General features: G+C 42.4%; 3 protein-coding genes across 12 annotated transcripts; all 3 read left to right on the forward strand.

Annotated features, from left to right (window-relative positions):
- Positions 1-1,709: 1,709 nt before the first annotated feature.
- rpl27a (ribosomal protein L27a) lies at positions 1,710-5,235 on the forward strand. The gene is made up of 5 exons (XM_052060589.1): positions 1,710-1,801; positions 2,383-2,446; positions 4,354-4,429; positions 4,813-4,987; positions 5,061-5,235. Exons 1-5 carry the CDS (start codon positions 1,799-1,801, stop codon positions 5,187-5,189), a joined length of 447 nt encoding a protein of 148 aa, XP_051916549.1. The 5' UTR covers positions 1,710-1,798; the 3' UTR covers positions 5,190-5,235.
- Positions 5,236-5,896: 661 nt separating this feature from the next.
- On the forward strand, positions 5,897-10,715 carry akip1 (A kinase (PRKA) interacting protein 1). 7 transcript variants are annotated; one of them, XM_052060583.1, is made up of 7 exons: positions 5,897-6,020; positions 6,696-6,868; positions 7,585-7,659; positions 7,738-7,857; positions 9,737-9,776; positions 9,919-10,050; positions 10,330-10,715. In XM_052060583.1, the coding sequence occupies exons 2-6, from the start codon at positions 6,713-6,715 to the stop codon at positions 10,035-10,037; spliced, it is 510 nt and encodes a 169-aa protein (XP_051916543.1). In that variant the 5' UTR covers positions 5,897-6,020; positions 6,696-6,712; the 3' UTR covers positions 10,038-10,050; positions 10,330-10,715. The 7 variants fall into 7 exon arrangements, with proteins under 7 accessions (XP_051916543.1, XP_051916539.1, XP_051916541.1 ...); XM_052060579.1 differs by lacking the exon at positions 9,737-9,776; XM_052060581.1 differs by having other exon boundaries at positions 9,919-10,401.
- A 1,668-nt stretch (positions 10,716-12,383) lies between these two features.
- On the forward strand, positions 12,384-22,451 carry znf143b (zinc finger protein 143b). 4 transcript variants are annotated; one of them, XM_052060551.1, is made up of 15 exons: positions 12,384-12,503; positions 13,725-13,840; positions 14,943-15,131; positions 15,215-15,295; positions 15,761-15,960; positions 16,659-16,727; positions 16,812-16,922; positions 17,090-17,165; positions 17,715-17,840; positions 18,158-18,337; positions 18,852-19,079; positions 19,241-19,395; positions 19,481-19,594; positions 20,600-20,728; positions 22,317-22,451. In XM_052060551.1, the coding sequence occupies exons 2-15, from the start codon at positions 13,735-13,737 to the stop codon at positions 22,398-22,400; spliced, it is 1,848 nt and encodes a 615-aa protein (XP_051916511.1). In that variant the 5' UTR covers positions 12,384-12,503; positions 13,725-13,734; the 3' UTR covers positions 22,401-22,451. The 4 variants fall into 4 exon arrangements, with proteins under 4 accessions (XP_051916511.1, XP_051916514.1, XP_051916513.1 ...); XM_052060554.1 differs by having other exon boundaries at positions 15,764-15,960; XM_052060553.1 differs by lacking the exon at positions 12,384-12,503 and adding an exon at positions 12,527-13,031.
- The last annotated feature ends 578 nt before the right edge of the window (positions 22,452-23,029 follow it).

The raw sequence follows: 23,029 nt of genomic DNA on the forward strand, positions 1-23,029 counted from the left end.
GCCGAGCATTCCTCAGAGAACTTGGCTCGCTTTTGGCACGGCAGTCGCATCAGGGAAACAAGCGGCTGCAAGTTCAGGCGTTCCAGTCTCACAACAGCTTTAGTGGAATCATGCCGAACTCGCTGGACGTCCGGCTGGATCCTGATTGGACAGCCAGAGAAAGTGATTAGAATTTAGCAACTGTTTCCCTGAAACATCTTCTGGAGAATTCCCTTGTGCAAAATCTGAATTTTAATGTTTGTTTCGCTACATTATAGAAATACGTACGACATTCACCACAACAACATGTACTCGATTCTCACCTTCCCCTAATACAAAAATGCAGATCAAAAATGTGTTATAAGCCCACAAAGCTTTCTTTGACAACATGGGGCAGAGGGCCTCTCTGCCCTGCCCCTTGCAGAGAATGAAATTGCTATTCTGCGTTAACTTGAAAAGACAACGCTCACCACATCAACATGTGCCCAATCCCAACATTCCCAGTATATTATTTTCATTACCTTATTTTGTTTAGTAACGTCTTTGTGAACATTTGTTTTTCACTGGACGGATCAGCTCCATCAGTTTGTCGCCCTCTTTCCATACTGATTACCGGGCAGAAGCAAAAACATCACTTAATATCATTGCACACTGTACATTAAAAACAATCTAATTAAGCTGAATATCTACTCACAAACAACCTTACCTGATTAGAATCGTGAGAGACCGTGGAATGGTTTACCAGACTGGAGAAAAGGTGACAATGAGAGTATCAATGTTGTCTGAAATTTATGTCGAGGGGGAAAAAAATACTGAAGGATTTGATTGGACGAAAGGTGAAATCCCCACAAGTAAAAGTCTCCTGCTATAATGATGCCTTCACTATTTCTCCAGGGCATTCCGTGCTCACAAACAACAGCCGCCGTGAGTGTACATTTACTGCTTCAAAATCCCGATGGACTGTTGTGACGCCAGCGGGCGCAGGTTCGGACACTCCAGTCTCACAACAGAGAGTGAGAGAGATATTCCCATCCAGCCATACATTTTCTGATCCGCTTTATCCTTACAAGGGTCGCGGAGGGTGCTGGAGCCTATCCCAGCTGTCTTTGGTCAGTAGGCGGGCTACACCCTGAAGTGGTTGCACGCCACACATAGACGAAAAATCATTCACGCTCACAATCACATCTAGGTACAATTTCGAGTGTTCCATTAACCTGTCATGCATGTTTTTGGAATGTGGGAGAGTACACAGGAAGGCCGGAACCAGAATCGACCCCTGCACCTGTGTACTGTGAGGTGGACGTGCTAACCAGTCGACCACTGGTCTGTCTAATAATAAATAAGAAAAAATAGTATTTTCTGCATGCCTTTCGCTATTTGGTTAAAATGAACAACTGCAATAAAATGATCATTTATAATAAGGGAAGAAAGAAAAGGAAAGGTCAATATTTTTATAGATTTACAATTTCAGGGCACTTGGTTAAAAGAAACAACAACAAAAACTAGAACAAATGCAGGAAGGATATCTATTTTTTTATGTTTATTTCGAGGTCTTTCAGGGCACAAACAATTATGGCAGTTAAATACACAAGAGTTTAAGAAAACATTTTAAAATACCTTGAAGTAACAAAGTAAAATTTGAGAAATTACTCAAACAATAACATTTAATAAAAAGGTTTAATTTGTGTTGTACTTTTTATGTGATATTTTCCAAACTGGCCGCTGTAGGTCGCTGTAGGTTATTTGTCGTCGAGTGCCAAATCTCACAGAAAACCGCGTGGTTTGTAAATCCCGTTCCTCTCTCGATCAACCTCCAAAGATGGTAGGTGCTATCGTGAACGTTCTGTGCTGGGAAATCCACATTAATCCATGTCCATCCTTTTCTTGAATCACTTACATGTGGCATTCGATGAATGCAAACAACACACGAATCTTGCCTTTTGTATTCGCGATGACTTATTATTGTGCGTTTCATGGTCCGGTATGTTCTCACTTCACTGTGAGATCTAGTCGGCCCTTTCCGCCCGAACACACAACTGCTTTATGAACTCACACTTTATTGGTATGTTCCATGTATTTAGTATTTAATTGTAAATGGTGTAGCGCAATAACAGTCACGGCCAGTGAAATAAACTCAAGTATTGCATGCTGGCTGAATGGAGTGTCTGTGTTAGCATTAGCCATTTAGCATACGCGGTGGTGGGAGAACTACAACTAAATATTCGGATGTCGCTATATTCGTGAACTTATGTGTATCGTTCAACATTTACACCTACAAACGGACTTGCTGACTACACTTAATTGTGATGTTAAGCTCCCCAAGTTGTCGGCAGGCTAATGAAATGTTAAATGATCATGATAGAACGAGCGTGTTGATATGCATTTCTTCTGATCTTTTAACAGCCTACTAAGAAGTCCAAGACCAGGAAGCTCCGTGGACATGTGAGCCACGGACACGGTCGCGTTGGTAAGAGCCACGCTCATTAGTGATGGGAATTCCGGCTCCTTTTGGAGAGCCGGCTCTTTTGGATCGGCTCCCTAAAAAGAGCCGGCTCTTTCGGCTCCCAATGGCTCCTCAGTTTTTTTGTTGCTTAAATTAATTTACTACCAAAAATAACGTAATATTATGTGTAAAATGAATCACTAATGCAAAAAATAGAGAGTATATCAAATATTTATTTATACTCAACATGGAGTACAACATGGAGTGCTACAAAAATAAAAACAAAGTACAAAGACCCACCTCAAAACAAGGTCAACAAAAAGTTCCAATCTCTGAATATTTATATTTATAAGCTTTTAACTGTTTACAGTAAAACAAGTAAGCATTGAATACAACACAACAAATTATAACTTAAAATTTGTAAAACAAAAAGAAAAAAGCAGCATCCAGGTAAAAGTTTTTAATGTCTAGTGAAGATTGGCATTAAGAAAAACCAAGTGCCTCAGCTTTGACGGGTTGATCCTGTTTCTCCTTTCTGTTAACATTTGCCCTGTTTTGGAAAAGATTCTTTCTGAGGGCACAGATGTTGCGACAACACACAGCCTCCGTGTCATCACATGTGTAAGACGTGGGTACAGTGAATCCTTGGCCTCCCACCAGCTCAAAGGGTCTGCACTTCTCGGGAAAAGGGGCTCCTCAAGATAGGATCTCACTTCCAGAATTGCATCTGATGAAGGATTCCGTCTTGTAGTGCTTCCAGTTACTCGTTCTTCAAAGAACCTCCAAACAGCAGATGCTTGTGGCTCTTCTTGTTGTTGCTCTGCTCCCTCTTCTCCCTCTTCGCCTCCTGGCAGTGCAGTTGTCTGGCTGGCTCTTGCTGCTGCTGCAGTTATTCTTTGAAGAGCTTCATCAGCCGCTCTATTGTCAGTGAAGGCCAGCTTCTTGAATCTTGGGTCAAGAATGGTGGTTTCTGACAGAACAGTGTTCCATTCCATTCTGTGGAATTTTCTGTCCATGGATGCACAGAGAGCATCCACTAACTCTTTCACTTTCCCTGTGGTTACGCTGGTCTGATGCTCAGCTGTCACTTTCTGAAGACCCTTGCACAGGATAGAGCTCTGGGTTGTACTTCTAGGCAGTTGTTGTGACATTGGAGCAGCAGCAACAGTTGCAGACACACTAGCACCTTCATTAACATCTGGTTCCCTTGCTTGTCTTTTCTCTCGCAATTGTACTGATGGGTGGACTTTTCTTATGTGCCTGTGCAGGTTATTTGTGGAGCCTGATTTATGGGATATTTTAACTTTGAGAGTCTACACGCTGCCTTTGAACTATCAATAACATTGAAATGAGTCCAAATTTCACTGCGTTTTCTATCCATTTCTCACCTTTTCGCTTTCCACCGTGTTCTTTTTTTTGCTAACTAGCTCTGTCGTCTCCTCGTCTCTCTCGTTCGCGCGCTGCTGTTTCTTCTCCTCTAACCCCTCCCCCCTCTCTAAACTGTAGCGTGTGCGTGTGTGTGCGCGTGTGTGTGCGTGTGCGTGTGTGCGTGTGCGCGTGTGTGCGCGCGTGTGTGTGTGAACCCCCCCCCCCCCCCCTCCCCCGTCTACCACAGATCTTGACCAATCACGTGCGGCTTTAACCGAAGGGGGGGGGGGGGGAACAACTGGAGAAACAAAAAAGGCGGCTCTAAGAGCCGGCTCGTTCACGAACGACACATCACTATAACCCTCCCGTTCCGGCTCCCATTGAGGAGCCGGCTCCCAATGAGGTGGGAGCCGGCTCCCATCGTTCACTTCAAAGAGCCGGCTCTGGGAGCCGGATCGTTCGCGAACGACACATCACTAACGCTCATACATATATCTTGTGTTAATGTTAAAATTTGACAGGGTTGGAAGGACTTGACCCACTTTTGTGATGTTCTTCCACAGGCAAGCACAGAAAGCATCCCGGAGGTCGTGGTAATGCTGGTGGCATGCATCACCACAGGATCAACTTCGATAAATAGTGAGTAAGCGATGTGATGGAGTGTCACTCATCGGTGACCTGCAAAAATGACTGAAAACTGGTGATTTAAAGACAAGTGGACATGTACTTGTATTCAGATTTATTCTGATCTGCTTTTGTTGGGTTTGTGTCGGGTAAGCTAATGTCAACATATAAATTGTATATGTTGGAGTTTAACAGTGCTGTTGTCCACTGTTGTATCGTCACATTCATACACAGACCTACATTTGGACAATTTAATGCAAATTCATGGAACACTAAGTGCAATTTTAAACACTGACACACATCAGTGCCACTAATCATGCAAAAGTGCATTCGTGTGTGAGGCTGTAGCATCAGAAACCTGTCATTGTGTCTCAATTAATGACTGTGTTCGTTCTCAGCCACCCTGGGTACTTCGGCAAGGTGGGCATGAGACATTACCACCTGAAGAGGAACACCACCCACTGCCCCACCATCAACCTGGACAGGCTGTGGACACTGGTGAGCGAGCAGACCAGGCTCAACTACAGCAAAAAGCCTGACGGCCCGGCGCCCATTATCGACGCTGTGCGCCACGTAAGTCTCACCTCAAGACTATAAAGTTTTAATATCAATTGAGGATTTAAAAAAATATTTTTTTAATCCGAAGGGTTACTACAAAATTTTGGGCAAAGGCAAGTTGCCCAAACAGCCCGTCATCGTCAAGGCCAAGTTCTTCAGCCGACGGGCCGAGGAGAAGATCAAGTCCGTGGGAGGAGCTTGTGTGCTTATGGCGTAAACACCTCGTCAGCGTTTTGGAAAAAATAAATTGTACAAATACACAATTGATTGGTGACTTCACTTTTTCACGACCACTTCAAATTGGATATACTTATACATTCTCAAAACTGACTTTTGATGTTTAAAAATGCATAGATCTTGAATCCCAGTGTTGTTCAATTGTGGCAAAAAAAAAATGTGTGTAGCCGGTGAGTTTTGGTAGTTTGCATATTTTGCTGTGAGCAGTCATCACATTTGTATTGGAATCTAAGAAATGATACATTTCTGATTTCGGCACAATTAAAGGGACTGGTCTAATTTTAATAAAATTAAAATGCAATATCGGGGTGTAATTTGTAAAAGGGGGACCAAAAATGTTGCCAAATGAGAAACAAGATTTGATTAATATTCATCATACTAAGTGTTTTATACATTTTTTGCTGTTAACTATTGCAATAGAAAATTACATTCAGTGCTGACTTGGTGTACATCCTTAACAGTTATAGTAATAACATATTTGAGCTAACCAGAATAATGAATGAACTATATCCTTAATACAGTATAGTAATAACATATTTGAGCTATCCAGGATAATGAATGAACTACATCCTTAATAGAGTTATACTAATAACATTTGAGCAAACCAGAATAATGAACGAAGGGCATACAATTGCCCCATCCAACATGGCGCACAAGTTGATCTACGGTTGCTGAGGCAATGTGACTTCCGTGTTTTCATTTCCGGAAGGCGTGCCTTAAAAAGCGAGGGATTCGCTTCTCACTCGTCCTGTTCTGTTGTGTGGTGCGGAAGGTGTCATTTGTGAGGCTCAACGTGACGAGTCAAAGCAAGGTATTCTCTGGTTCAGTAGTATGACACATACTGACGTTTGAAGTCACTCAAATCGCCCTGTTTTATACGTGACCGCCCTTCGCTAATCGCATTATCTCGCGCGAGACTTCCTGAAGTGGCGCTGTAATGACATAATTTCTGCATACAAACTTCCTAAACTCGTGCGAAAGCCCCGCAGTTTAGTTTATTTGTCAAACAAATGAAAATGATCGAGACACGGTTTACATGGGGGGGAAAAGGACACGGCTAACTATCACTCCAAGCTAACAATCTCTATGCGTGTTGAGTTTTGGACAAGAACAAACTAATTGTTCAATTTGAGAGTCGACATTTTTGTGTTTTTTTTCTGGTGAGTGAAACCATGAAACCTACACAGAAAATCCATGTAAATCGCCACATGAACATTTTATACTTAACAGTTTTTTATGTACTTAAATGTATATATAATTTTTAAACTGCTGCTGTAACCTCAATAACCCTTTTTGTTATCATTAAACTATTATCTTTTCTTGATTTTAAACAAATTATTGCGCTCTTGATTCGCTCCAATTGAGTGAGTAAGTCCTCAATTTTTTTCACTTAATATGGTTACAAAAGAAAAAAAAATCGCTCCTGCTCTTATCATGTCATGAAACAAAATTGATTATATAAATGAGTGCCGTTTCCTCCTTATAGGTGAGCCTGTTTTTCTCATGGCAACGCTAGCCGGTCTTGAACAGTCTCTGCGACAGTCTGCCCGACGCGGACGAGAGGTTCTGGAGCGGGCCTCCAGGCGGAAGGTGGACTGGGCCGAGCTGCCGTACACATATACTCCTGTGGCAGATGACGACAGGGCCGTATACAGCAAAGTGAGGCCTGCTGACATTGACAAACATTTACACTACAGTGTTTGTGGGACACAGCTACTTGTGAATTTATGTCTTGCCCAAAATACTTCTGCTCTATTATAAAGGGCTACGGCCCTTCACAACCCATAAAATTCCAAATGACTACTTTCCCCTCAGCCATTTTATCATCGGGTTCTGCTGCCGTTTGCCATCAACCCGTCTGGTTATCAGCTGTGGCCTAACGCTAGCTGCAGGAACAGCCCCTAAGAAGGCATGAACATGTGCAGATAGGTGTGAATCAGGACCATTTTCTGGTAATATTCCATGTTCTATAGAATGCCTATTTGTGAGTTTGCAAGGGTTCACTGGAGTAGCAAACCGGCTGACAAGTGCAAGAGACTGTCTCAGTCTACATCTTTACTCAGTGCTCCCTTTTTGTAACACAGGTGCAAATGATCACAAAAATTGGGTTGATAGCGACTCTTGCTGAGAGTCTGGGAACATAACCGAAAGTAGAAACTTACTCCCCCCCCCCTCCCCACAAAAACCCCTGCAATATATTATGGCAAATCTGTCTGTTAGCATGTAAAGCTAACTTAGCGGTCTCCATCTCTACTCAGTGTTCCTTCTCAAGCAGCACAAATGTTACTCAACTACACCACACATGTTGCACGAGACCCAAATCAAAGTAGTTTGTTCTCAAAAAGATGTCAAATGTGTGTCTTTGTCATTGTCAGAAAACAATGGAGGAACTTCAGGAGGCCTTTTCCACCATCACTGAATTCATGGCGGAGACTCACATTCATTGCAAAGTCTGTCACTTAATCATCCCCACACTCTCCAAAACTGGTCTTCATCAGGCTCAATTGGGTACTGTATGTGTATTGCAGAGGTTCTACGACTCGGTAGGATGTTCTCAAGGTTCCAACATCGAGAAGAAACATGTGCCTCGCTACCATAAACACATCGGGGCAACCAAGATTGGGTCCTCATCTCAATTTGGGCAACATGTGAGTACAGCATAGTTTAGCATAATATCGGTACCGCGGCATCTTTTGAAGCATTCAAATGAAATGCGATGCTTCACACTTGTAGCTGAAGGATTTTGAAAAATAATATAATTGTGATTCCCCCCCTTTTCAATGTTGCGATTCCAATTTAATGTGATTATTTTTTTCAATGCCCTCTTACCATCTGTCTTTTAACAAACAAGAAATAAATCTGTATTACAAAAACATCAGATATATTATCCATAAATGTTTTGGTCTTATCGGCTGGCCTTACACTAAAATAAAGGCAAATTAGCAATGAATTAATATTAAAGATCAGTTTATCTACTTCAATTAGAGTTGTGAACTCATGGATCACTTTGACTTGCAGTTTAAGCGTTCACTACAACAACTTCACAATATTCTGCCAAACCAATGTAGCGTAAAAATAAATCACAGATAACAAAATGTAAACAAATGTATGGGTTCATCTTTTCACCAATTCATGTTTCATGAAACAATGGAATATAAATGTTTAATATATATATACTAGCTGGTTCGCCGCCCTCTGGGCGGCTCATCAGCTCGTTCCTGCAGAAGGCTGGTAAGGTGGTGGTTCGCCGCCCTCCGGGCGGCTCATCAGCTAGTTCCTGCGGAAGGCCGGTAAGGTGGGCCTTTGGCCCACAAAAGTGTTGTTGCTTGGTTCAACTTTTTGTTCATCTTCATTGCTTATCGCGAAAATAAAGAGATGTTTAGCTCTACTAAATAACTAACAATTTCATTGCAATGCTTGTGGGTAGACAACATTTTTTCACTAAGATGCCCGCGCGATCGTAGTGAGCCACTGCCTGAGCGGCGCAGTGGCGGCGCGCAGTGGCGGCGCGCAGCGGCGCGGTGAAGTAGGTACGGAAGGACAGACCGCGTGCGGGACGACGCGCAATATATATATAGATAGATATATATAAAGTAAAACGAAGCCAAGATCCGACGTTGATGATGGCTCAGGGCCACCACGTAATTGTCGGATCACCCAAAGTTCCCTGATACTTCCCGGCAACCAATACAACTTGTACATTTTATATAGGCATGCATTTTTTCCTGTTTTGCACATTATCACTTGGTGGAAGTTCATGACTGGAAATTTATGACTGGCAACTTCATTAATATCATATAATAATTGCTGTTGTCTGTCCTTATTGGGGTTTCCTTCCTTCGTGCGCGCTAACAGCCATCAGTCGCTTTAGCTTTATGCAGTGTGAGGCTAACTGAAAATTGTGAGGGTTCTTTGAATGTGACCTGAGGCATTTGATTCTCAATTTTGCGAGCCAATGTGTATTCATAGCACAAAAGTCCACATTTACATCCACAAAGAGCGATGCAAAACCGCTTGGGGACTTGGACTCGTTCCAATGATTCAACAGGATTGTTGTTTTGACCGTTTTTCAGAATCAGAATCAGAATCATCTTTATTGGCCAAGTATGTAGAACACACAAGGAATTTGTCTCCGGTATAACACGCTGCACTAGTATCATCGTAAACAACAAAATCATTGAACCATTTTAGAGTAACCACTAGTTTTGAAGTACCATTTTGTGGTGCAAGAAGAGTGACTGTCAGTGACTGTTTAAGGAGTTAATGGCTAGAGGGAAGAAGCTGTTTAAGTGTCTACTGGATTTGGTGCGCATGGATCTGTAGCGTCTGCCTGAGGGGAGTGGCTGAAAAAGGTGGTGGGCAGGGTGCGGGGGATCCAGGAGGATTTTCCGTGCCCTTGTCTTGATTCTTGCAGTGTGCAAGTCCTCAAGAGTGGGTAGGGCGGTGCCAACGATTTTTTCTGCCGTCCTAACTGTCCGTTGAAGTCGGATTTTGTGGACACATCTTGGCATACGGCTTTATTCACAGTTATCCAAATCGCTTTGGGGAGACCGCCAAGCATATGACGGTGAGGAACATCTCTTGTCAAAATTGTATCATCTTTGGAAGCTAGATGGCCGTCAAATGCGTGTTTAGCTGCACGTTCGGTCATACTATACGAAATACCAAGAACCTCTATCATCATCTCAACTTTCTCCCCTGGTCTGAAGGGTCGGAGTCGAGGTCAAGGTCCACCAGACGACTTCTACATGGAGGTGGCTCCCGGATTGTACACCATCAGCGCCAGCCGGCCTGGCTCACAGGAGCAAACCCAGATGATCGACCTTGATCCTGGGGATACTGTCAGTGTCACGTTTAACCTCTGAACCAAAACAATCCTGCGTGTATATATGATTATATCAGCCACAATTTTTATTTTCTTATGCCAAAGTACTATTTTTTTGGTGGCCTCCATGTTTCTATCATTTAAAACAAAGCATGAACTCGCAATAAAGTTTTTGTAATTAATAAAAAGTTATCATGTTGTCTTTGTTGGGAGTGACAATCATGGGTGACATCATCAATGTTTAAACGAGGTCGCACCGAAAACTATACACACATATTTGCTCTTTTCTCCGTAGAAACATGAAGTCAGTGGAACCGAGAGCTGTGATAGAGAGAAGCAGGGAGTGGCCGGTACAGAGAGCTGTGATTGGGCGAAGAAACAGGAAGTTAGTTGAACCCAGAGCTGCAATTTGAAGAAGCAGGAAGAATGTGGAACTGAAACCCGATTTGTCAAGAAAGCAGGAAGCGAGCACAACCGAGAGTTATTGGATTAATTAGCTGGAACCGCTTTAAATAGCACAGCCACTTAACTATATATTTATATTGCACTTAATTGAACGGTGTACATTGAAACTAACATTTATTTTGTGAATGCAAACACTTTGCTTTTCTTCTTTCTACCCACAATCTTGCTGCTGTAGACTGTGAATTTCCCCAGTGTGGGACAAATAAAGGATATCTTAAATGATCGTTGTGATTGGGGTCGAAGCAGTGAGTGGCGGTAACCGAGAGCTGTGATTGGATGAAGAAGCAGAAAAGCTGAGCGCCCCATCCTCAGTGATGCCTAGATTGTATTCTAATAAATTGAATTATTGTTAGGTATACATCTGTTTCTCAGAAAAACAAAATTGTGTCGCTTATAATGGAGGGTCAAACCAACTCTTAACCTGTTGGCACTCACATGTAAATAATGTGCTCAATAAAGTCACTGACATGGTAGTTATATTCAAATGCTTTGTGGCTTTTCAGTTGGAACCACAAAGGCCAGGAACATTGTCTAAATGAAGGGGATAGAGGTCAGTGTAGGCAAAAATCTTCAGGCTTCTGGTAGAATGCAAAAACATCAGGAAAAAAAGCCTCCAAGAACATTTGAACTTCATTTGGGATCACATTAATGATGGAAAAACTTACTTATTTTGGTCTCGTGTGTCTTAAAAAAGAGTGTTTAGATTTTTAACATCTACAGCTACATATTTACAGAATAATTGTTAGAACGTGATGTTAACAAAGTAATTCCACTTAATTCTAATCATTCCATTGATGGTTGTCAGCTGTGGTGCATTCAGGTACTCTCAGCGTCGGTCCGACTGCATTGCCCACATTGCGCTTCTCCCACACGGCCTTGTTTTCAACATGGATGCCCAGCTAGCCTGCTCGCCAAACGACATTCGACCGGGCCACCGTTCGCGGTGGGGAAAAACCCCAACACGAGACGTTTCCGCGTCGGGGTACGACCGTCCCACGCGTGTTCGACCTCTGCGGTGTCGTTTATGGAGCTATGGAATTGTCGAAAGGTTTCGGAACAATACAAAGAACGACGCGGAATGGCGACTGTCAGGGGCCCAGGAACGTGTATGAGAATTTTATTTCCGCCCTCCATGCGAAAGAACAGGGATAGTAGTTGTTGACGCATCGTGTACTGAATTGGTTGTAGCTGGCGCCGCCATATTGGATGTGTTATAGAGTGAGACTGCTATTAATTTGATTGGAAGACTGGCCCTTTTAAAGGCAGTAATCAGATTTAAATTCCAGTTTTAATGCGAAAAAGGCAGGCCATCGCCGAGAAATTTGTGAAAATAAAGTTGTTCATTGTTTTTAAAGGTTAGGGTTAAAGAAATATACATTTCCCTCTGCACTATTTCCCTTCCCAACCTAAATAGCAAAACAAAAACAAGTCATTTGCTGCACAATCATAAAACAAACGTTGACCCTCAAAGATACGATTTTAAAAACAAACTCACACGCACAAGACACACTGAAACACATGCCGAAGCAGAAAAAACAAAACTACCCACTAACAAGCAAACACTCAACACAAATACAGTCACAGGAATACATAATGCACAAAAACAAGAAGACAACGAACTGCACAAAACAACACTTGCATAACGCAGATATGCACAAAAACACAACCCGCTTTATATTTTCAGTCCTTGTTTCATGAAGTTAACCCCCTTTTTATTCCATAAATTAAGGGGCATATTCGCCCCTTCTAATATGGCTGAAAGGCCATCGTATTCTTGCCGAGTTCAAACCCCATTTACTGAGGGTTGAGGTAAATGTGAGACGTTCATTTCGGCCAATGCAAGACAGCCTTTCAAATGTCGACCAATCGGAATGCAGGTAAATACGGAGAATGCCGGTCATCGCCAGGAACGTCATGTTTTCATACACGTTCCGGGTGTCGAGTGTTTCCTGCACTGGTGCATGGTGGTCGAACAGGAGGAATTGTTGGAAATTTTTTCCCAAGGTTCGTATATAAATTGGTTTTTACCCAGTGTGCAGTATTCCCACTGCCGTCACCCAGCCAGAGGGTGTGGCTGTCTGCGGCCGGAGCTCATAAGACGAACGGAGAATGTCGTTTATATCGTCGTTTATAACATTGACATGTCGACGACGGGCGAAAAATGCTTATGTTATCATTAATGAGCCCGTCTTGTCGACTTCACGCGAATAAGCGGTGGCAAGCTCAGCGGCTAGCCGTTGTTTGCTCACTTTTTAGCACTTACGCTATCATCAAATGAGCGTACGAGGGCTGAGAAGAGCACACTTAGGAGACGAGTTCGTGACAATATTCACGTTAAGCGGAACGACGCCTTAAAAGTCGTGATGGCGCTTAGCTGCCGCAGTTGGCATGGATGCTAACTCCTCGATCTAAGTGTGCATTTGGGCGCTCTGAAGTGTGACAAGTGTTGAATAAAAGCAACTGCCCACTATATAATGAAACATAGTTATATTTCCATATTCAAATGTATAGCGTCGAAAGCAGCATAAACTGGTTGGTAAACCGATGAAATAGTTAAGTGTAAGCGTATGGAAGTTAGAAACTTGAAAGGCTGAATTTCTAAGATGAGCCTCCATATTGTGGACGTCCATTTTAAGCACAGGTGTCCTTAATTGTGCCAAAACAGATAATTTAATACAATTTTCAAGGTGGCCCACATTTACAATTGTGGAGTTCTCATGATGTATCCTAAATCTTTTTGTTGATTTCTATCTTTGGAAGTATACAATCCCAACAAAAGAATCACCTACACATAAAAATGTGATTCAATGTGATTTTCATACAAGTCCATGTTTTTATACTTGGTACTTTAAAAAAAAAATCCCCATTCCCCAAACTTCCTGTGGAAATTTACCAGGCACTTATCTCAATTTCTTTCACTCCTTTACAAACCTATTCCTCACAGTCCGGACAAAGTCATTGTTTGTTTTTTGGGAGTGAAGTGGGGGGCTTACACAAGACACAATTATTGAAAATGAACCTACAAAAACTGTAGAAGTCGATTTGAAAGTCGACCCAACAGGGATGTTATGTCGTGTTGCCAGAGCAACCTTTTCCACTTTGTGTGTCATATGCCTTTATATGTTTAGTGGCACAATTTATCTTGGCGACAAATAGTTTTATCAGCACTGCTGCCAGATTACAATTTTTCTGTACGCTCATCACTCATGTGTTGTGTCATGGCAGCGGCTGAAGCATGCTCTTGGCACAGCTCAACCGGGACTCCCAAGGAATGACGGAGTTTCACGACTCAGACGGTCAACCCGTCACGCTTTGCCTGACCGAAGCAGTGACTGTGGCAGGTGAGTTGAACAAGAGCCCAGGTCTGTGTTTTTGCTGTATACTGAAGACATTTGGATTTCAGATCAAAAGATGAATGAGAAAAAAGTTCAGAATTCCAGCTTTTATTTCATGTTATTTACACGTGGATGTGTTCAACAGCTCAGGACAGAGCACCTTTTGTTTGAAATTCACCCACTTTTCACCTGAGCAAAAACAATGGAACAGACATAAACTGAATATTACAGACACAAGTGAATGTTATTTCAGATTAGGTGGCACAACTGTTTGCAATAACTGTAGCAAACCTTCACCAGACTGTTGTGTTCATCATTTGAAATGCTTTTCCAGTCCTTAACTGCAGCCTCTTTCACTTCTTATTGGTTTCTCCTTTCAGTCTCCCTCTTCAGGAAGAGAAATGCTCTATTGGATTATTGTCCAGAGATTGACTTGGCTAGACAACACATGACATATATCTACCTTTTTAGACAGAGCCCAGCAAAGTCGGTCAGATGGCTGGATGATGCCTGCTTGTTTTTCTTACTGTATCAAACTCCGGATACAGTTCGGCGTCTTGGAATACCATACACAGTATGACCCACCACGATTCTGTGTCCTTGCTTGTACAGAACAGCCACGCAGAAGGCACGATGGCTGTGTGAAAGGGGTTCATGTGTTGTGCCACTGCTCACACCCAACACAAAAGTTGTATTCACTCCAGCGTCACAAAGATCGAGTAACACACCAGAACAAAGGCACCGAGCAGAGCGCAGACTTTCACCATGGCTGAATAATAAGCCTTGATGATGATATGTTCCTCCATTCTAGCTTAGCGTATCGCGTCAACGATAGCAAAACACAAAATGCGTTCCTGGGTACCAAGAGACATCTAGCTAGCTGCCACCAAACCGTGTTTTGCAGTTTAATACCCATATATTTATCATTTCATTTGCACCTGTGGCTGAAAAAATGATATGTGATTAAAGACCGTCAAATGAAAGTACATTCAACAATGTGACATGGCAGAGTAATCCATAAAATGGAGTTTGATAACGTTGCATCCGGGGGCAACAGTCAGTGTCGAAGGGTTCCTTGTGGGTCTCAAAAGTTGTGTTCCCTCACCAGATGGCGATCAGATGGACACCATGGACACGGTGAGCCTGCAGGCCGTCACGCTTGTGGATGGCTCCACTGCCTACATCCAGCGGGAGGCCAAGCCGGCCTTCTCCGACGGACAAATCATGGACGGTCAGGTGATCCAGTTGGAGGACGGATCGGCCGCCTACGTCCGGCACGTGTCCATGCCCAAAGCAGGTGCCACCTCGGCGTCGTCGCCGGTTTACACATCATGTATGTTTGGAATTTGCTGAGAAATCAAGTGTTTTTGAACATTCCAGGAGGAGACAGTTTGCAGCTGGAAGACGGACAAGCAGTTCAGCTTGAAGATGGAACAACAGCCTTCATACACACACCAAAAGGTAAAGTTAAAAAAAAAAGTATTCTAATATTATGTTGGCATGTAGGTCGTTACCATTTGTGTCTTTCTCACTTTAGTTAAAGATCATGTATGAAACTTCCGAGGTTGTGGTGCATTCTCTAATTTGTTATAGCCAACATCAGATTTAAATGTATACTTTCTGTTGACTTTTATACTAATACGAACCAATGTTAAAAATTTAATCTGTTTTAAAAAAGCAAAACACTATATATTTTTTAAACTATAGTCTGTACATGGCCTAAAAAAAGGCCCACGGCTTAATTATGTCCTTATGTGTGATGACATTTTGCCTTTCAAAGCATCAGCCAGCGCACATCTCATGAAACGGATCAAGGTACCCGTCCCATCTCCTGATATAAATTGCAGTGATGGAAGGAATAGTTGTTGGAAGTAATGAAAATAAGTACACAGGTAAAAAACATTTGTATCCGCTTCTATTGTGAAGCAGAGACGTACGAGCAAGGCGGTCTGCAGGAGGTGCAGCTGGAAGACGGCAGCACGGCCTACATCCAACATACGGTGCATATGCCGCAGCCCAATACCATCCTGGCCATTCAGGCCGACGGCACCATCGCTGACCTGCACGCTGAGGCCACCGCCATCGACCCCGACACCATCAGTGTGCTGGAGCAATACACCACCAAGGTGAGCGAAGCTATTCCCTTTTGTGTATCTACTCTATGCAGAGCTATGGCGCAATGCACACAAACCAATTTTTAACATCTTAACCCATTTTTTTTTAAAATGTGAGAGACCCTACACCAGAGGTGGGCAATTCATTTTGCAAAAGGGGCCCCATGAGAAACTGGAACACTTGCTGGCGGCCAAGCCAACATGCTGACCTCCACTTTTGTCCGTATTATTTTTTATGCATTTAGAAAGCGTATTTGCTTCGTTTTAAAGATATACGCATTGTTGTTTGGCAATACAAAATTATAGGCGGTCATCAAAGTGACATTTTTACACTTAAGAAATAATCACATTAATTTTGTGCATCGGCACAAGCAAATATTAGCCGTTCCTAGTCCAGATTCCCAAATGTGTAGTAGATAAGTGTAAAGCAGGGGGATGGCAAAGTTGCTAAAATGACACCACTACTGACACAAGTTGTAGTTCATGCTTGCCACCTTGCTTGAACTAGCGTGCGCATAAAATAAAAGCACAACTTTCAAAATAAAAGTGCCACATATTGTACTTTGAAGCTTGTGGTCACCGAGGGCCTGCCAGAGTGCGCTCCGATTACCATCACGTCACAACTTAAATATCAACTCTTTTTGGCAGTGATTGTAAAGGAAGGAAAAATCCTCAACTTCGGTTAACTCGCAGGCATCATTTCTGCTCAGGTGGAGAACATCGAGAATCCTTTGGTTCCCTACGGTAGAGTGGAGGCAGACAATGGCGTGCACATGCGGGTATGGAAGAATTATCATTCATTTCCAGAGACGTGATCCGTTTTGGGGTTAATGGTGTTTTTTGTTTTTTTTCTTGTCTGCCAGATTGTGCTACAGGGTCAGGAGAACAGGAGGGTGGCCAACGTGGGCGAGAAGTCATACCGCTGCGAGCACGAGGACTGCGGAAAGTTGTACACCACTGCACACCATCTCAAGGTTTGTTCTGTCAATATGTTTGCAGTGGTACTGACAAGTGCAGCAATTATGAATGTTTGGAGTTACAAGCGGTCACTCAGTCAATTATTTGTTGGGGTTTTTTTTGTTTTTTTGGACATACTTTGTTATCCACAAGAAGCCTCATTAATGCATTTGTGTTGACGCAGGTGCACGAACGCTCGCATACCGGAGACAAGCCATACATGTGCGAATATCCGGGATGCGGGAAGAAGTTTGCAACAGGTAGGGTTTCTTGTACAGCTTTAGGTTAGACATGCCTTTTTTTTCTTGTCACATTTTGGAGTGCATGCGTCTTAAAAGGTCTGTGATATTTTTCAGTCAAAATACACAAAAAAGACAAAATAAGTCGAGGCATAACAATTCAAGGTCAAGCCAAGGTGTTGGTCAACAAAAACACTACTTACTCACGGTTGCTAATTCAGCTACTTTTCTTGCCCCTCCAGCAACAAATCTAGTCTTTTTTATTTTTTTATATGTGACATTAATGGACACTTGCTTTAAAAGTGTTTTCTCGTTGACTTCATGATGACACAGCAGGAGCTAACCATCTTCTATCTCGCATATCCTCACTAGGGTTGCGTGTGAGAAGGAGCCTTTCCTAGTCCTTAGTTACCTACGGACAATTATAAAGTTTGTTAAATGTCTCCTTTAAACCTCTTTTTGATGAGAACATGCATAGATTTTTTAAATGTGAATTCGTAGTCGGTCAAAGTCCTCCTTTGTTCACAAAATAACTAGTGTATGTATTTTTTTCTTGCCTTTTTTTTCAAGGTTATGGCCTCAAGAGTCACTCCCGCACGCACACTGGCGAGAAGCCCTATCGTTGTCAGGAGCTCAACTGTTGCAAGTCTTTCAAAACTTCGGGAGATCTTCAGAAGCACACCCGCACGCACACAGGTACGCAACCACGACCATGAACTCAGCCAGAACGTTGAAGATTTTTGCAACAAAAATGTGAATTGAGCCATTCAGACTCTGATTTAAAAAAAAAAAAATTCAGATGCGAGTCGCATATGGGCAAAAAAAAAAAAATCCGATCTTGGTTGGATTTGCATTTCCCTGCAGTTATTTGAACTGCAGTTGCAGTTCAATAATAACTACATTTATTATTGAACTATGTAACGCACAGGAACCGTGTGACTGTTGGTATCGATAGTCATTGTTCTGTCGCGGTTAAGCAAGTCCCTGAAATCTCCGTTTTTGTGGCGTTGCAGGAGAGAAGCCGTTCAAGTGTCCGGTGGAGGGCTGCGGCCGGTCCTTCACCACCTCCAACATCCGCAAAGTACACATCCGCACTCACACGGGCGAGCGGCCGTATTACTGCTCCGAACCAAACTGCGGCCGCTCATTCGCCAGCGCCACCAACTACAAGAACCACATGAGAATCCACACCGGTAATTTTCTCTTGAAGTGCAGCTCTATCTTCGAGGCCCATTGCAATCTTGATGTTGCTAGTTCTTGCGCAATACTTTCCATTGAGAATTTGGGGAGTAATTTCTTCCAAAGTAAATTCTATGATGAGTGCAACAGGCAACTTTTCAGGCCACTGCTTCCTTTGGGCTCCCTCTAGTGGTAGTCAGTGTGAGTTCTTTGCAGGGAATACATGAAACCTGCGTCTCCAACGTATTAGTGCAATGTTAAAGTTCAAACATCCACGAAACAGTGACTTTCACTTTTTTTTTTAATTCTGTGAGTGTGCGTGTGTGTGGATAGGTACATTTTTCACTTGATGGGCAGGTAGGCGCTCCAGAGATCAAACATCTGTTTGCAAACATTCAAAAGCCCATTTTACGTCTCCTTTTTGTCGGCTTGGACATTGGAGTATGTCTTCGTCTAAGCGACAAACATTTCCATTGAGGACAATAGAAACAAAGCATTAATATTATCATTCATTTGTGTCGTGTTCAGGGGAGAAGCCGTACGTGTGCACTGTGCCCGGATGTGAGAAACGCTTCACAGAATACTCGAGCCTATACAAGCACCACGTGGTCCACACGCCGTGCAAGCCGTACAACTGCAACCACTGCGGAAAGACCTACAAGCAGATCTCCACGCTGGCTATGCATAAGCGCACTGCCCACAATGACACGGAGCCCATCGAGGAGGAGCAGGAGGCCTACTTTGAGCCGCCCACGGGTGAGTGGAATGTTTTGCATGTTGATGTAGGAATTGGTTTTTGCAGCAAGAGGAAGTGCGATACTCCTTGGTCCCACCCCACCCCATACTATGACCCCCCTAAGCACTTCGTCACAGGATTCCGCTTAAAATCACATGAAAGGTCTTTGTCATGTTTCCAGACGCCATTGATGACCCCAGTGTGATCTACCCGACGACTGCGGCGGTGTTGGAGGAAGACGACACAGGCTCCAAGCACATTCCTGTAGAGAACGCCGACGTGGTTGCCCAGCAACACGTCGCAGTGGTGACTCAGCCGGACGGGACTCAACAGCAGGTATAATTTGTGCCTGAAGCTGGATATACACACGCACTCACAGATTTTGATCATTTATTGTAGTGTTCTCGCCCTGCCTTTCCAGGTGAGCATCTCCGAAGCGGACTTACAAGCCATGGGCGGCACCATCACCATGGTGACCCAAGAAGGCACCACCATAACTATCCCGGCCCACGAATTGGCCACGCAGGGTGCTCAGGTAAAAACAAAAACATAATGATGTAATGTAGAACAGCAAGTTGTGCAAATAATACTGAAACATTGAACAGTTTGACATGTGAATTAAAAAGCTGAGAGACGGTCCAATTAAGTTCAACCATAAAGATCATAGTGCATAATAGGTTCATCCTGAAATTTCACGTGGAACCCCAATATCTTCAACTTCTTGTGTACAATACATACTTAACTCATTCCAAAATTAACATGGTTACCAATGAATCTGCAAATAAATATGCATCCGTGTTCCAGTTCCCTAAAGTGAACTGAGATAAAAATAAATGCATTGCCGTACTCAGAATTGAGTACGGCCAAAGTTCATTCAACACGCAAGCACCAAAAGAGCTTACTCTACTCTTAAATTTTCACCTTTTCATATGGTGTGAATGTCAAAGTGTCTTCTCTCAGGTGAATGTTTTTTTTCTTACATATTATATTACTGGCACTTGCTGCCATACTTAAAATTATTTTTCTATATTTTACGGCCTATACATTGGTTAATGATATAAGCGTCTTCTCTCATTAAACCATTAGGTCACCTGCGTGGGTTTTCTCCGGGGTACTCCGGTTTCCTCCCACATTCCAAAAACATGCGTGGCAGGCTGATTGAACACTCTAAATTGTCCCTAGGTGTGAGTGTGAGTGCGAATGGTTGTTCGTTTCTGTGTGCCCTGCGATTGGCTGGCAACCGATTCAGGGTGTGTCCCCCCCCATTGCCCGAAGACAGCTGGGATAGGCTCCAGCTCCCCTCGCGACCCTAGTGAGGATCAAGCGGTTCGGAAGATGAATGAAATGAAAAAAGGTCATAAATAAAAGCAAAATTACTGAAATACAAAAATGTGAGTTCATGAGCTAATTGGTTAAAATGAACTATTTGACTCCTCATTTGTTTTTTTTGTTTTTGTTTTTGGTCTGGACTTGGTAAACTTTGCCCCCCCCTCCTAAATTTGAGTGTATGTTTGACCCCCCCCCCCCCCCCCCCCCCCAGGTGGCCATCATGACACCCGGCATGACTTCCTTTGAAAGTGTCGAGGAGGCCACTTACAGCCATGAGCAGGAAGAGATTCACCCAGTCACTTTACTGGCCACCTCCAATGGCACTCACATTGCTGTGCAGGTTGGTACTTAATGAAATACTAATCGTCATCTCAAAGCGGGAGTACAAAAACTGATTTTAATAGATCAAGGCTTTTTGAGATTGTGACCTGGGCACTTTGTATTTATTCAACGGCAGATGATGCCCACTAAATCTCTACACCTTAATCCATCTGAGAGACAATTTATGTGGCTTGCTGGTTGCTGCCCTTTTGGTTCACAACAGCGATTTCACAACCGAGATTAGATGGGCTCTGCAGTTCATCTGGAGACAAAAATGTGCTAGATTTTTCTGTATTTCCGGGTGAAAGTGGAATTGACAGCCATATTGAAGTTGAGGGTTTATTTTATTTTTTATTATTATTTATTTTAAGTGATTTAAATCCTGTTTCCCCATGCACCATCTCAGCCAGGGTGATCTATTTGCAAGTGTGATTTGCATTATGTGTGGAGAGGATGGGGCTCAGCTCGGCCGATTTGATAGTGAAACCACATGTCATTTTATTTGTCATTCAGTAATAGTAATTGCTGTAAAAAGCTGATCTGTTAATTTTTCATTGATGGGTCTGAATGGAATTTTCTACACTATTATAAAAATGCATATTAAAGAGCAGCAGCAATCACATCCAATGGCAGTTGCGCACAAATTCCAACTATGGTAGCACTTGACTATATTTAGATTATTTTCATATTGGAATCCATGTTACATCGGGGGTTGCTTTTCATGCCCTTTAAAACATTGGCTCACTCAAATACTTTCACTGCAATATGGAACAAATTCTTATTTTTAATGAAGACCGCTTGAGCACAGTAGATTTATGAAATATAATCCAACCGTTTAAACATCTTTTTTATTATACAGTATGTTGTGGACATTTGTCAGTTTAAAGTTTTAGAATACCTCTTCCCGTGAGGTTTTATTAGTTTATCACTTCCTGAGAGCCTATAAAAACAGAGAACCCATAAACTATTTTTCAAACGGAGCTATCACTGTTTTTTTAAAGTATGATATAAATAATGTTGGTGAAATTTGATCATTGTCATTTTTCATCAGAATTATTGAAATGACATGTTTTGGAAAAGAGTTCTCAAAATAACCCGAGGGGCTTCGGTCACCTCAGAGGTTACGATTTTGTTGCTCAGCCTTTTGTTTAGTCTGGACAAAACCCGGTTCCCACTTTGTGTCATGTTAATTACAAAACAAACATGACTTGGCCATCCCTGGCATTCTCCGACATTTAACAGAAAATCACAACAAATGACAAAGTGAGTTTCTGTTGAAATAGGAAGTCCGTTGGGAAAGATCCGCGCCACTCTAAGTGCTGTGTGACGATAAGGAAGATTTAAAGTACAAAATTAATTCATATGAATTAGTGGACATTTTGATGGCATAATGTCTATGTTTAGATTTTTGAATGCTGCGAATACAAGAAACTATGACTATGGAATTGACATGAAAGATTATGTTTTTTTTGTGTGTGTCATGGATTTTTAGAATAAAATGTTTTTTTGTGACAAGTTAGAAATGGTAGCCCATGTAAAAAGAAACCTGGATGAATCATGATAGAATGTTTTCCTTATGAATCTTTTTTTTTTTTAAATCTGCGCAGCTAAGCGATCAGCCTTCGTTGGAGGAAGCCATCCGAATAGCCTCGAGAATTCAGCAAGGGGAATCGCCCGGCCTGGACGATTGATATCGGATGGGATTCAGTACCAAGTTGGACAAAAAAAAAAAAAGAAGCAAATGCAAACTCGCAAGTCTTCCTTCAGAGTTGTCCTACCCTCCGCCGCTACATGCAAAAGAACTTTGTTTTTAAGTGTACATAGGATTTTGATAACTGGACTATTTTGTCTCTCAACCAAACAGATTATGGGGTGTGGGTATGCTTTCTAATGATCATGCACAATGCAGGGTACATCTAATGCTATTTGTAATTAAAAAAGAAAAAATGATAAAATCATGAAACATCGTACTTATTGACTAAATACTCACACATTCTCACAAAATAAGCACAACTTCCACCGGCAATTAACACGGCCTCTCGCGTCAAATACCATTCATATTTTTATAGCGTCTTCATTCTGACTGGTGAGTCATTATTATTGCCGACCAAAGAGAGACCACTGGCATTTTGTGCCATTGCATTTGACATTTTGAACATGTAACCATGTAGTTACGTTTGGAAATATACGAAGATCATTATTTTTCAGAGGCCATTTTGGAATAATAATACATCTGATTTATTATTCTGACCTGAGAGGCGCTGGCTGGTTTTGAGTATCAGGTCTCGCCTTGGAGTGGAGCTCTTATGTTTTTATTTTT

This window comes from Hippocampus zosterae, chromosome 3, assembly GCF_025434085.1.
Source record: "Hippocampus zosterae strain Florida chromosome 3, ASM2543408v3, whole genome shotgun sequence".
Taxonomy (NCBI): Eukaryota; Metazoa; Chordata; class Actinopteri; order Syngnathiformes; family Syngnathidae; genus Hippocampus; species Hippocampus zosterae.